General features: G+C 42.3%; 1 protein-coding gene across 7 annotated transcripts in view; it reads left to right on the top strand.

Annotated features, from left to right (window-relative positions):
• Positions 1 to 13,539, top strand: part of ARHGEF12 (Rho guanine nucleotide exchange factor 12) — a 101,799-nt gene that overhangs the window by 39,849 nt on the left and 48,411 nt on the right. For 5 of the 7 annotated variants that reach the window (XM_048511987.1, XM_048511990.1, XM_048511988.1 and 2 more), the window contains exons 2-4: positions 498 to 521; positions 1,462 to 1,550; positions 4,041 to 4,097. In XM_048511987.1, the coding sequence (XP_048367944.1) occupies positions 498 to 521; positions 1,462 to 1,550; positions 4,041 to 4,097 (170 nt within the window). The remainder of the gene's footprint in view (positions 1 to 497; positions 522 to 1,461; positions 1,551 to 4,040; positions 4,098 to 13,539) is intronic. The other 2 variants (XM_048511989.1, XM_048511992.1) reach the window with 1 other exon arrangement.

The following is a 13,539-nucleotide window of genomic DNA, read 5'->3' as shown; positions in this document are numbered from 1 at the left end:
GAAGGGGTGGTGGGTGATTTTGTAATCCAGCAAGTACAGAGGAAATATCTCTAAGTGGTGACTTAACTGTGCAGTGTTTTATTCTTTGGATTTGTCTTCCTAATTGTTTAATCTAGTGCTATATTACAGAATGACACATGTTATGTGACGATACATCAGTAAATGCAGTATCTGCAGGAAGTATTACTCTTTTCCCAGAAAATGATATTGTGCTTTGAGCATTTAGAAATGCACATCTCTGCAGCAGAAGCACTACTTAGAGCAACGATTTGTGAACAATTTGCAATAAATTGGAAGCAAATATACATTTATGACACACAAAATAGACAGTGGGGTAAACGCCTTTGAACTTATTTTGAGAGAAATGCTTTTGTTCAGTATGTGCCACTTATGATATGGAGAGGAGAACCAATTATTAATAAAATTGTGACTAGAAATCCTTTTATGGGTCTGTTACTCTTAAACATATTTACGGTATACTTTTTTTTCCTTTTCAGGTTTCCCCTCAAAAAACCTACAAGGTAAGTTCTTGAGAATTTAGTTACCTCTATATGTCATTACCTAGATCATATTTGTCCCGGTACAGCTTTTTGATCTGTTCCCAGAATCTCTCTGCCAATAAGGAGCTTATTTGTCAAAGTAAAACGAAACACAAAGTATATTTAATGGAGTCAGGAGTTCCCATATTCTAAACCTTTCAAAGTTACTATATCAGTTTGCAAGAAGATCGCAGATGGTAGAGAACTTGGAAGTTGCCCGTTATTAGGCACTAATTATAATGTGGTTGAAGGGGAAGGGGTGGGGGGTACTGGATTTACTTGAAGGGTCATTAACAGTGGTTTATATCTTCAAAAAGGCTGGATCACAAGAACTTAAATTTAACTCAGTGAACAAAGTTTTCCTACCTAGAGCCTGAAAGGAAGGGGGAACATTGAGGCTTCTCATTATGGAAGGGTTAACAGCCATAAATCAAACGTGTAAAGTCAATTTGATATATAATGATCTCAGTACACTTCTTAAAACATTTCTTCCCTATAAATATGGAAACTGACATGTCTGGATAACAAATAGAAATTCTAGAGTAGTTTTTTTAAATGGGGGAGGGGTTATTCAAATGATCCCTGGGTAAGTAATGCTTTCATTTTTCAGTTAATTCCAGTCGGTGTTCACCAAACCTCACTAATGTTTTACTTCTGATGTTTCTAAAGTTAAAATGGCAGGTGGTTAGTCACTGGGACACAACCTGACCTGATATTCTCAAGGCATATTTTAAAAATATTTTTCTCTGGTATCTTTTGGAGACATCTGATACTTAAGGTAAAATCATTGGTAACCAATGTTCTTTTGCTAGTGGGTTATCAGTGCACCTGTTCAGATTTCCTAACAGAATTTTTCAGCAGTTATAATTTCTTCGAAGTCCTGTGTGTTTCTCAAGCTGGCTTTCCTTCTGTTTGGCTTTAGGCATGGCAGCATCCTGAGCAGAGAGTCTCCAGCAGACAAGAAGCAGAAGGTTGAGCGCTGCATCAGTGCCCACGACTTTGACCCTACAGGTAGCATCTTCATAGCCCTCCCACCAAAAATCCTGTGCTTCATATCCAAAAGTTGTTTAAAGTTAATAACAGTTGTCACATATTATCAGTGGCATAGTATCCAGAAGCTATCCCTGATTCTTCTCCACATTCATCTCCACATTTTTTTTAGATACTCCTTTTTCACATGCAGTGGTTTGCCTGTTCTTCACTGTTGTGCTGTACAGTTGTGTGAATCTGGTCTGAGTGGGTTCTCTTGTGAAAGCGAGTGTAACAGTGTAGCTGATTTAGTACATTTTGAACTACACCGATAGGTCCATTGGTACTAGAATGGGCAGAGTACATGTCCCTCAGACAAAAGGATATAGCTGTAGATTGTGGTCCCCTGGTAGGCTGGAGGAGTCTGTGTGCCAAATATGGCCAATTTCCACATTTAATACCTACTAGCCACATAGGGAGTATATTGACCTGTACACTGATCCTCACTGTTTTAAGTAGCAGGTCATGAGAGTGTTGGAACACAGGAGGCATAGCACAGAGGACTGAGCTCAAAGCTGAGAGGCTGTTCTAGAAAACTTTACAGCTTCAATCTGGTATTTCCTCCTGCACTTATGGGGAGGTCTTTTGGGATGAACCTTTGGTGCTATATCGTTTGCAGTATCTGATCCTGACCTTCAGCACGTAATCCAGTGCATCATTTAAGATCTTCCTCCTAAGTCCCTGCAGAGGTGAAACAGATGGTGACACGAGACAAGGCATTTTGTTCCCTTGGGAATCTCCTGTCCTTGGAGGTTCACCTGTCCTCTGTATTGAAGCCCCTTTGCACATCAGGCATTTAACAGAAGGGTTCTGTTTTTTACATTTTTATCTTATTTTTTAAAAATTATTTTATTCTGCTTATGTAGTCTGCTTTGTATCGGAGGACTGCTTAAGGAGTATCATTTTAGGCTGCTGAATGTTTTATACTGTTTTTATGGCTAGTTTTCAAGGTGTTGCTCTTAAACCACAGTTGCTGTCTTTCTGGTTGTTTTTTTTTTGGTTTTTTTAAAACTTTGGGCAACCTTCAGCACTTCTGTGGAAGGCAGCAGATACATTTTGAAGATAAATAAGATTACAGGACTTGGTAATAAGATTAATAAGATTAAAGGACTGCTCTTAGGAGCAGAGGTTAAAATGTGTATGTAACCCTTTGTGGACGAAAGCTGTTCCCTCTGCAGCTTTCCAAGCGAATTTGCATTTGAGCATCCTTCTTTTATTGAGTTGCAACTGGACACAACTGTTCACTTTCTCCCCCCCCCCCCTCTTATTTATGGAACATCTGTGTTACATTCTAATGGTGTCTTGGATTCAGTCTGCATGTGGGTGTTCCACCCACCCCAGTCTACTAACTCAGTGACTGCTGTATGTTCCTAATGGTGTGACTGTCTTGTGGGTGAGCCTCTTGGCCCCATGCGACTTATTGCTTCCCTCTGTGTGCTATGCCTTTCTGTCTGCGTGCTGTGCAATTCAGCCTAGTTACTTTCTAGGACCATGGGACAGGTGAGAGATGACCCCAAAGACTGTAGACTGCAGTATGCAAATAGAAGCATCGACAAAGAAACCTCAAACTGCTGTGTTTGGACCGCATTGTTGCCTCATCTCTACTGGGTTTCAAGTTGGGCTGCACCTTGCCAGACAGGGGTTCGGTTCGAAGCTCAGCCCCAGACTCGCTGGGTGGTTCTTTATTTCCGTATCTGAAAATTGGAAATGGTAAAGGCCTGCTTCTTAACCTGATCGTGAGGAGGAGCAAGGAGTGTCCCCTTCCTTGGTCGTCAGGAATGGGATAGGCTAGTAACATAATAGATGTGTACTTCCTTATTATACTTCTTAAAGAATTTATTCTCCAGCAACACTGATACGCTGATGACTAAATATTTCTGTCCTCATTTGTGAAACGTGTTAATCTGGATCTGCAGCATTCTGAGTGTGGGTATTGCAGGACCTTTTGAGTTTTCTATCCGAAGAAGTGCTCCTCTGCTCTCGGAACCCCCTGTTTCAATTTCCTGGCTTTTCTAGGGATTTTGGAGAGCAGGGCTGGGAAACACATTTCCAGGACAGCTAGTTTCAAGATCTTTTACATGGTTCCACTGTAGCAGTATTGGGGACAGGTATACATCGTTTCATCAAGTGTAAGGCAACGCCCAGCATTATTATTTAAATAGTGTAGGGCATAGCATTTCCTCTCCTGTTTATAAGCTGGTATAGAAAAGAGCTTAATTATGGTGTTTTTATTCACCCCTCCCTTTCTCACTGGAACCTTCCAGTGCGTTGATGCCTGTGTAGTTCTTGCCTTTGGTATTCATATCCTGATTTCTAAATATTATCACCTCCATGTTGCTCATTCCTTGTTTTGTGTGTTGCACGATTAACCTGATTATATAAATCATTCTGGTTTGTTTGTTTTTTTTAATTCCATGTTGGTCTCCATATTTCCTATATCTTTTTTTCTCCTTCTCTTCTGCTCTTATGCAGATAGCTCCTCCAGGAAGACAAAGTATAGCTCAGAGGAGAGTAGATCCGAGACGTATGGTAAGCTTGACGCAGCCACTGCAGTCACACGCCTTGTGTCAGTGTGCTCCATACTGTTGCTGTGTGCGCCCCAGGCCTGTGCCCTTTTCCCCTGCCACGCATGGCTCGCTCTGCTGCAGGGAAAAGAATGGCGCTTTTTAATGTGGCTTAAATGTGCAAGCTTGCAGTTGTCGGCTACTAACCTGTGTGTAGCAAACGTTGGGTCTTCCTGTATTGTCTTCTGTTCCTAGTAGAAAAACCCGCCTTGACCTGAAGTGATTGAGGAATCAGTGCCATCTAAAACACAAGGCAGTAGCGCCCCACACTTTTGAGCCGGTGTGGATCCTACAGCACGTGTTACACAATGGGGAAAGTTTTCCTTTCGTCTAAGGAAATGACTGAATGGTTCCCTTCCCCACTTGCTCACTGAGTTTCTCCTTGCCTTTCATAATGAGGAAAGCAAATGAGGGATGGAGAATATTAAATGGTTAAACAAGTAAATGAAACGGATTCGTTTCTGTTGTTCTGCAAACATTTAAACATTAAGATTAAGTGTTACGCTCAGGAAGAGCGGGCCTGCAGACATCTTTCCAGTGATGAGAACGTGCAGGTGGAGCTTGCCAAGCAGACAGTGGGTGGCCCTTGTCACTGTCACTGCAGAGTGGGGTTCTTGCTTGTCCTGAAAATGACATGCGGAATTACCAGTAGCAACATAAGTTGCCCAGGAGGAAGAGTGACCTCAACAGTTTTACTCAAGTTTTTACTCTAAAGTACACCCACACACCCACACACACTCACCTGTGCTATTAGTTCTTTAGAGTAAGATGTATATCCACTATATTTTCAGGCTTGAACGCAGAGTGCTGCAAAAGCTGTAATCACATCGCAAAAGAGAGCTCGGGGGCTTGTTAATATTTTAACGATAAACAGTTTCAAATGGTTAAGCAGTTGGATTTAAACAAAATTTACATCCTTAAGTGAGTTGCATAGAGCTGTTTAGCACAACATGGAGGCCTTCGTGACTGAGGGGAAAAAATCCAAACTGCTTTAAGTGCATAAAGTTCATTAGATGCATTGAGTTTATGTGCTTCAATTTCACTCTGTACTACTGTTTCATAAAATGACCTTCCCTGAATTTCTGCCTGGCCATTGTTAAGCCTGTGTTCGATTGGTAAATCCCAGTAATAGATTGTTACATATATGTATTCCCAGAAGTGTTGCCCTAGGCTTCATCTGTAACTGTCCTTCCAAGGAAGACAGGACATATTACTGGCCATTTTGGCTCCACCAGCTCCTTCAACGGCATCTCCATACACAGCCTTCTTAAGGTCTAAGATTCTAAGTAGTCTTGAATCTGCTAGTTATTTACTGACGTTGCTTTAGCACTTGAATTCTTTTCAAAACTAACCCATCCCAGATTTTGTTTTTCCTTTTCTTCCTACATTCACCTCCTGCTAGGAAGTGATCTCATGCTCTCTCTAGAAAAGCAGTGGATAACAGATGAAAAAGGAGGCATCTGATCTTGTTTTGGCTACTGGAACTTGTTGACCCATGCTATAGAATCATCTCCAGTGGCTTTCTCGTTCTAATAACGCTCTTTGGATGGAATGGGCATTCATGAGCATTGAGTCTTCCAAGACTTGTGTTTAAATAAAACAATCAGAACTGGACTTTTCTTTTAAGCATAAGAGCATTTTCTGGGTTACATTCTTTGTACCACACTTGTGGTAAATTAATTTTTGAATGGTTCCAGAGGTGAGAGGGGCAGCCGCGAGAGCTGATACCCTTTCAAGGGGCAGTGTGTTCACTGCTGTGAGGAACAGAAAGTTCCTTCTTTGAAATAAAGCAACTGGCTACAGTGGACTTTGCTTTTTGCAGATATTTGCGTGCTCATCTGCATTATACAGAAAAAAGGAATACAGATATTATTTCCTTAAAGGTCTCATTAGCATTTTAAAGACTTTGCCTTACTCCTGATATCGAATGTTTGTCTGAGTGCCAGCCAAAATCCTGCGGCATAAGTTTTTTCCCTGATCTGAAGAAGGGAAATCTCACTGCCATAAAGGTGAAGTCACTAAACTGTTTTGATGATGGGAAATACGTGAAATCACTAAACTGTTTTGATGATGGGAAATACGTTGTGTGCTTGTTGTTGTTTATCTGCAAGCTCGCTTCCTGTGTCAGTCCTGGATCCAGTTTTTCATGTATGAAAAATGAAACACAACTTCCTAACCTGAACCCTTTTGCTTCCTCTGATACTTCCTGCAGAAACTCTGTCTACATTTAGAAGGGTAGGTTCCATCTCTTTGCCTCTGCTTGCTCCTCCCGCCTTCCCACTGGTGCTGGAACGTTGGGTGGAAAGGCGTGCAATGTTTGCTTTGGATGAAACCAAGCTGCTCAAGAGGCTGCGAACAGAAAATACGGTGCTTTGTACCTTGCTGGTGACTGCCGTCTCTTTTTGCTTACCCTGGGATGTTAGTGAGGAAATACTTCGAAGTAGCAAAAGTGACTTGAGGTATGGCAGTTCTTTTGGAGGTAAGAGCTGCTGAAATTCTTACTTGAAGGAGAAATAAGCCCAGAGTCCATCCTTGTTTGCAAAGGAGACATAAGGCAGGCAGGGAATGCCATTTTCATGTCCTGCAAACAAACTCAGAGTTTCAGAAGGTTAGTCTTCATAAATCCTCTCAGCTTCTTAGATATGTTCGTCCTCAAAAAATTAAACATTCTTTCTTTGTTCCTGCAGTAACCATTGTGTAACATGGCTCAATGCCTTTATTTACTAAATTACTTCATCTATAGTCCACCTTTCTTGCTGTGGCTCAAGGTGCATTACATAATTTGAAAACAATGTAATAAAGACAGTACTGTGCAATGTTTACAGTCATTACAGCTGGATTACAACATTAGCCAGCAATGCAAAATGATACTTTAATACATACAAACTGGGCAATAAAACAACATTTAAAAATTGCAGAGCAGTGAAGCAAAATGCTACAATCCACAGCACAAAGAGGACAATAGAGCTAGATTACATAATAGGACAACAGTTAAAAATACTAGAATATAATAAACAATGCAATTGAGAAAGTTCTTGACATTTAAAAAGAACTGTAATCATATTCCCTTTAGAAAAACACCCTCTTGAAGAATCCCATTTTACACATTCTGTGGAATAAAAGAAGTGTAAGTAGATTTCTGATTTTGTGAGGTAGGCCATTCCACATGGTGGGCGCCACAGAAGACACTGTTTGGGTGCACGATATTGATCTTACCCATTTTCAGGTTAACACCTTCCAGTGATTTTGCTCAGATGAATGAAACTGCCATTGCTAAGTATGTTAGGACTCCTGCAACTATATAGGTCCAAGGGCAGGAAAAACTGTGTACGTTTTAACTAGTGCCTTGAATTCCACTGATGGCTGGCCCACTGTAATATGCTTACACCGCCTGTCTCCCAATAACAATCTTTCTGTGGCTTTGTTCACCACGCCGGAGTTTGCATCTTGTGGTGATTCTTACAGTTGTCTCTGTCTCAAGGTGTGTCATTTCTGATTGTCTGAAGCAGTTTTGGTAGAACTGGTGTAAAGAGAAATGCATATAGTACACCCTTGGCCATTCTGCTGTTAGGACATCAGTCACCTCCACCCGCAGATGGAGAAACTTGGAGAAGAACCTCTCCACTTGATGGTTGGTCTCTGAGGCAAATATATCTGTCACAAGCTGTCTGAAGTGGGTCACAGCGAACTGAAACACATCTCCTTAGGGACCATCCCCAACCTTGATTAGCTGTGTTCTTAACTAGTCTGCTAGGGTATGTGCTCTGCCCATATGAAGGCAGGATTGTCTTCTACTGAATTTAGTATTTTATTGCCTCCACATGGAGCCAGCATGAACCTAATCCCTCCTGGTTCTTTAGGTATATTTTGGTGGAAAGGTTGTCTATACATGCTTCCTGAAATCATTGTTCGAAGTGTTTGGTTGACAGGCATATTGTTCGAATTAGTGGAAGGTTTATCAGAAGCTCAGTGTTAAGATTTACCAGAAGCTCAGTGTTGACCAGTGGCCATAAATTGGGCAGCTATCCAGAACAGTCAGATTGGCATCTGTGAATATTTGGACATATTCCTTGTTGCAAAGATTGCAAACTTCACTGATAGATTTTGAGTGATGGCCACAAGCATAAATGGCTGCGAAAGGAAGATAGGCCCATCAGTGGCTACTAGCTTGGGTGGGAAAGAGAACCTCCATATTCAGAGGCAGCAAACCTCTGAAACTGAGCACTAGGAGACAACATGGAGCTGGGGGGTGGGGGTGGGGAGCTTGGCTTCTGTGTCCTGTTTGTTGGCCCTCCCGGACATGTGCTTGGCTGAGGAAACAGGATTCTGGTCTAAATGCACCTGCAGGGTTCTTTACGTTTTCAGGAAAGCTATCCTGGTGGTTCTGTGGATCCTTTGAAATCTCATGGACTGATGATGGGCTGACTGGGGTCATAGACAGGACTACTGCTTTGTTTAATAAATGTATCTGCCTTGTTTTTTCCTGGTTTTGGAGGTATCTTACAAATTTTAAGCACATAAAATATGATACAACCAAAAATAATGTCTTCCTGGTGTATTCTCCATTACGGTTTTTGAGGGAGCTGGGCAATAGGAAATGGCTTTGGAGATGCTTAGAGCATTGCCATCCTGACCTGGATAGCCCAGGGTAGCCTACTCTTGTCAGATCTCAGAAAAGTAGGGTTGACCTTGGTAAATAGTTGGATGAGAGACCTCCCAAGGAATACCAGAGTCATGCGGCAACGGCAAACCACCTCTGAACATCTCTTACCTTGGAAACCCCAGAAGGGGTCGCCATGTATCATGAGACTTGTCAGCAAAAAAAAGAGCATTGTTAGCAGAACACTTGGGACGAATCAGACAGCACGCCAAGAGCCCATTTGCTGGCCATTGAAGTGGCACCAGTGGTGGCAGAGACTTGTTTTTTTCCCCTCTGCCTGTAGTGAGGAGCCAATTCTCATCATTCAAGGTAATTTGTCACTTCGTTGTGCTTCAGTCTGACTGGATGAGTGATGCCAATCTTAGCCTCTTGCAGTTATGGCTGCGCAAGGATTTCTGCCGATAAAGTTTCTTCAGTCTGTCCTATTCTGAAAGCCAAGTTGAAAATAGATCCAGATGACCTCTGGTTTGCTGTTTTGTGGGTAGTGATGGAGCATAAGTTGTCTAGTGGCAAAATTGCTCCTGGGGGCAGTTATCCCTGGTGACATCATTGGTCCTTTCTGTGACTCTGGTGGCTCTTGCGATTTCTTTCCAGCTGGAGGATGCAAAACGTTTTCATTATCGGAGCAGTATCAGTGGGTGGAGTACCTCAGAATTCTATTTTGACAGTCATTCCCATAAATATTAAATGAGACTTCTGGATGAGACGATCTGGAACTGTAGGGTTGGATGTCATCCATATGCAGATGGAGCTCAACTCTTCTTTTTGTTTCCTGGGCCTCCTGATATATCTGGCTCCGTTTCCAATCAGTGTGTGGGCAACGTGCTCCAGTGGCTGGAGAAAGCAGAATCCAGACACAGTGGAAGTCATGCCAATCAGAGTGGCAGATGCTTTGAAGGGCCTGGATCAAATGGTTTTGGATGGAAAGGAGCTGCTGTAGGCACAGTTCAGGGAAGCTCATGGACCCAGCCTCGCTGTTTTAAAAGCAAGTTGGTTCCAGGGCAAAGACTGCCTTCTATCAACTGCTTTGGGTTCAGCCGCTTCCTTCTTTCTCAGAGTCAGCTGATCTGTCCACTCTAATCCAAGCTTTTGTTAACTTGTGGTTGGATTAGTGTAACATGCTGTATGTTGGGCTGCCCTTGCAAACAAAGCAGAAGCTGCAAGTGGTTCAGAATCCTTGCAAACGCCTGTTCCCACTCAACCGGAACTGAAAGCACAGTTCAGAATGGAGAAGCGTGTCTGAGTAAAAATAATAATAACAATAAAAGCCAGGGGAGAAAAAACTAGGGAAAAAATGAACCCATCCACTTTCCTGGACCCCCCCCCCCCCCCCGTTTTTTTCAAGGAGAAAAACTGGAAATTCTGTGCAGCACTGGAAAAAAAATCTGTATGAAATATTTTTGTGACTTTTGAATGAGTGAACTGTTTTCAAAGGCCACGATTTACTGAGCCATAAGTATTGTGATAAGAATCTACAGTAAGAGTAAGAATCTACAGTACTAGATAATACTAATTCCTATATATACTGAAGATTTCGCAATATATTTTCAGTAACACATTATTTAAATATGACTAATATTGACCAGAATTAATATACAATAAGTTTATCACACACCATTGAATAGCCAGGTATTTTCCATGATATAAGGTTTAATTTCTGCATCCAGATTTACTGCTGGTCACATTTTTATGGCTAAATTACACAAACCTTTTCTTTACTACAAAATTTGTATTTTCTATATTCAGCTTTTATTTTTTTTCTACCTCTTAAGTGTTAAAAAGTAAGATAAGTGTGGTAAGGTACATTGTGTGCATACGTTTTGAGTTCCATGTTCAGATAAAGTTGCAGTATTGTTTGGAGAAAACTATAGCATTACGCTTTTTAAACTTAAAAATAAACCAAATAATAAAGGTGTTTATTTTGAGCTGTAAGTTATTTCTTTTATGTTACAAATTTCTCTTTGTGGCTCTTAAGGGCTGCTAAGGCAGCTTACAAATTAACAACGTACATAATAAAATCACATCTTAAAACCAACAAAAACATTTCTAAAGTAATTAAAACCATAGTCAGGGTGGTATAGTCATTAGAGCAGGGGTGTCCAACTCTGGCCCTCCAAATGGTCATGGACTACAATTCCCATCAGCCGTGCCAGCAATGGCAGGGGCTGATGGGAATTGTAGTCCATGATCATCTGGAGGATTTGAGTTGGAATCCCCCTGCATTAGAGTGTTAGACTGAGATCTGGGAAGTCCTTCCATGCCCTCTCAGACTCACCTGTTTCATGGGGCTCTTGTGAGAATTAAATGGAGGACAGGAGAACAGTGGAAGCCGTTTTGGGTCCCCGTTGGGGAGAAAGTTGGGATGTGAAATAAATAAGTAAATATAAAGACAATTGGGCAGGAAAGAAGATCTGTTAGGGCGTGCTAAACAAAACAAAAAGCCTTCACATGCTGGCAGACAGCGGCATCAAGAAAAGACAGAGAAGTCTTCCGAGGGGAGAGTTCCAGAGTTTCGGTGCCACAACAGAGAAGGCCCGCCCCGGAGTTGCCACTCACCTAATCTCAGAAGGTGTGGGCACTCAAAGCAGGGCCTCAGAAGACAACCTTGGTGTTTGGATAATTTTGTAAGAGAGTAGGGGATCCTTTAAGTATGCTGGTCCCAAACTGTATAGGACTGTTAATGTGAACGCCAGCATCTTATGCTTTTAAAGCTTAAATAACAGTAGTATTTTGAGAAGTATTTCATATAGTTAAATTTCCCCCGGTCTGGCTCAAACTTCTTGCCTCTTGCGCTCGTGCACGGATATGCTGCTCAGTGTTTTCAGTAATATCTGCCCTAAGCAAAGAGCGCCTTCACAGTAAAATATACAGCCCATGATAGTTCCGGAGAAGAATCTAACAAGCATGCGCAAGGTAACCAACCTCTGACCTCTGCAGAACAGTGACTGAAGCTCAGAAAGGCTTTTGCCAGCAAGATTAAGCTAAGGCCTTCCTCACCAAACTCTTAAGATCTGTCAGGCAAGTTTTAAAACAGGCCAGGTTTTTAATGGCTCTTGCTGCCTTCCCCACACCTTGCCCTTCGGCATCATCTTTTGAGGCAAGGCTTGGAGATGTTTAGTCATGTCAGAGGCTTGGAGGTGAAAGCAGAGGCAACATTCGATAGTGTAGATGGATGACACCTCCCCTGTGGATCTGTCTTAGGTGGCTACATGTTAGCTTAGTAATATAGTTGCTGTCGAGTAGCTGAGAGGCCCTTCTATAACATAGCCTCTTACGTGAAGCTTTCCTTGGTCCTTTTTGGTGGTAATGTCTGTTTCAGAAAAAGATACTAGTATATTGCTTTGTCATAGAACTCAGCATGCCAAACCTTCTTTGATGTAGAATGCTCTGCCTGGGTCCTAGTGCCTGCCCCCCCCCCCCCCCCCCCCCATTTGAAGTTTGAATGGAAAAACACATTTTGGCATTCAGTTTAACTATATAACATTTTCACACAACTCAGTTATACACCTTTGCTCCCAGCTGGCCTTCCCCACATAAAAAATGAATGGCAATTCTCGTATTCATTAGAAACTCTGTTCTAATGCAGAAACATACAATTTTCTTGTTCACTGCACCTCAGCTGACCATACTAACATCTTTTATGAGACAGAGTGTAGTTAAAATTGGATCACAGAGGCAGTGTGGTATAGTGATTAAGAGCAGCCGACTCTAATCCGGAGAACCAGGTCCGATTCCTCGCTCCTCCACATGATGCCTGCTGGGTGACTTTGGCCCTATCGTAGTTCTGTCAGAACTCTCTCGGTTCACACAGAAGCAGGCAAAGGCAAACCACTTCCCATCATTTCTTGCCTTGGAAACCCTACAGGGTCACCATAGGTCAGCTGGGACTTGACAGCACACACACAAGATTGGATCAGACCCCCCCCCCCCCCGCAAAAAAATTGCATCCAACCCCAAATGGAACTGTCAAACAACCCCCCCCCCCCCCAGCCTTGACAGTGAGCTTGCTCCTGCAGTCGGGTTGGGACTTGGGCTAGTAGCAAACAAAAGGTTGAAGTGTGAATCCTCATACCTCTGGGCATAGCTGCCACCAGTCCTCTTACTACCTTGCAGTCAGGGACCAACGGACCAAGTCTCTAGCGCTTCCTGAGTCTAAACAAGAAACCAGCCCTGTAAGGTTTCACACTTACAGGATGAGTCATGAAACAAGTTACTTTGGTAGTTGTAGCCAACCTGGGCCAAAATACTGGTTGAAGCTTCCCAAATGCAAGGACACATCAAAAATATAATTGAAGTGATTTGCCAAAAAAGATGTGCTGGAATATACACACAAGAGCTAAGAACAATGGGAATAAAATGACAAAAGCTATATAACTAGTTACAAACAACGGTTCTGTAATCCAAAGGGTATTTAACAAGGCGGAGTCCAAGGTAGTTTTGAAGTCCAACATCAACAGGTGTCTGGCTGTTCTGGCCCGCCCCAGTCAACATGTCCAAAGCAAGTCTGCAGGCCAGAAACAAAACTGAGCCAAGCCCTCAGGCTGTGGCAAGAACTACATGATATGGCCAAACGTCCTGAACTAGAATGGAGGATCTTTGCTTTATGCCTCATGGCCTGCTCTGGGGTGATTTCGTCAAGACAATCAAATGTAACCCAGTTGACTATTAATGTTGCTGAAATAACTTATCAGTTGCATCAGCTCCAATTAACAAGCTCCCGTAAATCCTTGCGTTAACTAGATGGAAT

This window comes from Sphaerodactylus townsendi, linkage group LG12, assembly GCF_021028975.2.
Source record: "Sphaerodactylus townsendi isolate TG3544 linkage group LG12, MPM_Stown_v2.3, whole genome shotgun sequence".
Classification (NCBI taxonomy): domain Eukaryota; kingdom Metazoa; phylum Chordata; class Lepidosauria; order Squamata; family Sphaerodactylidae; genus Sphaerodactylus; species Sphaerodactylus townsendi.
The sequence above is the reverse complement of the archived record's forward strand: the minus strand, read 5'-3'. Positions and strand labels throughout refer to the sequence as shown.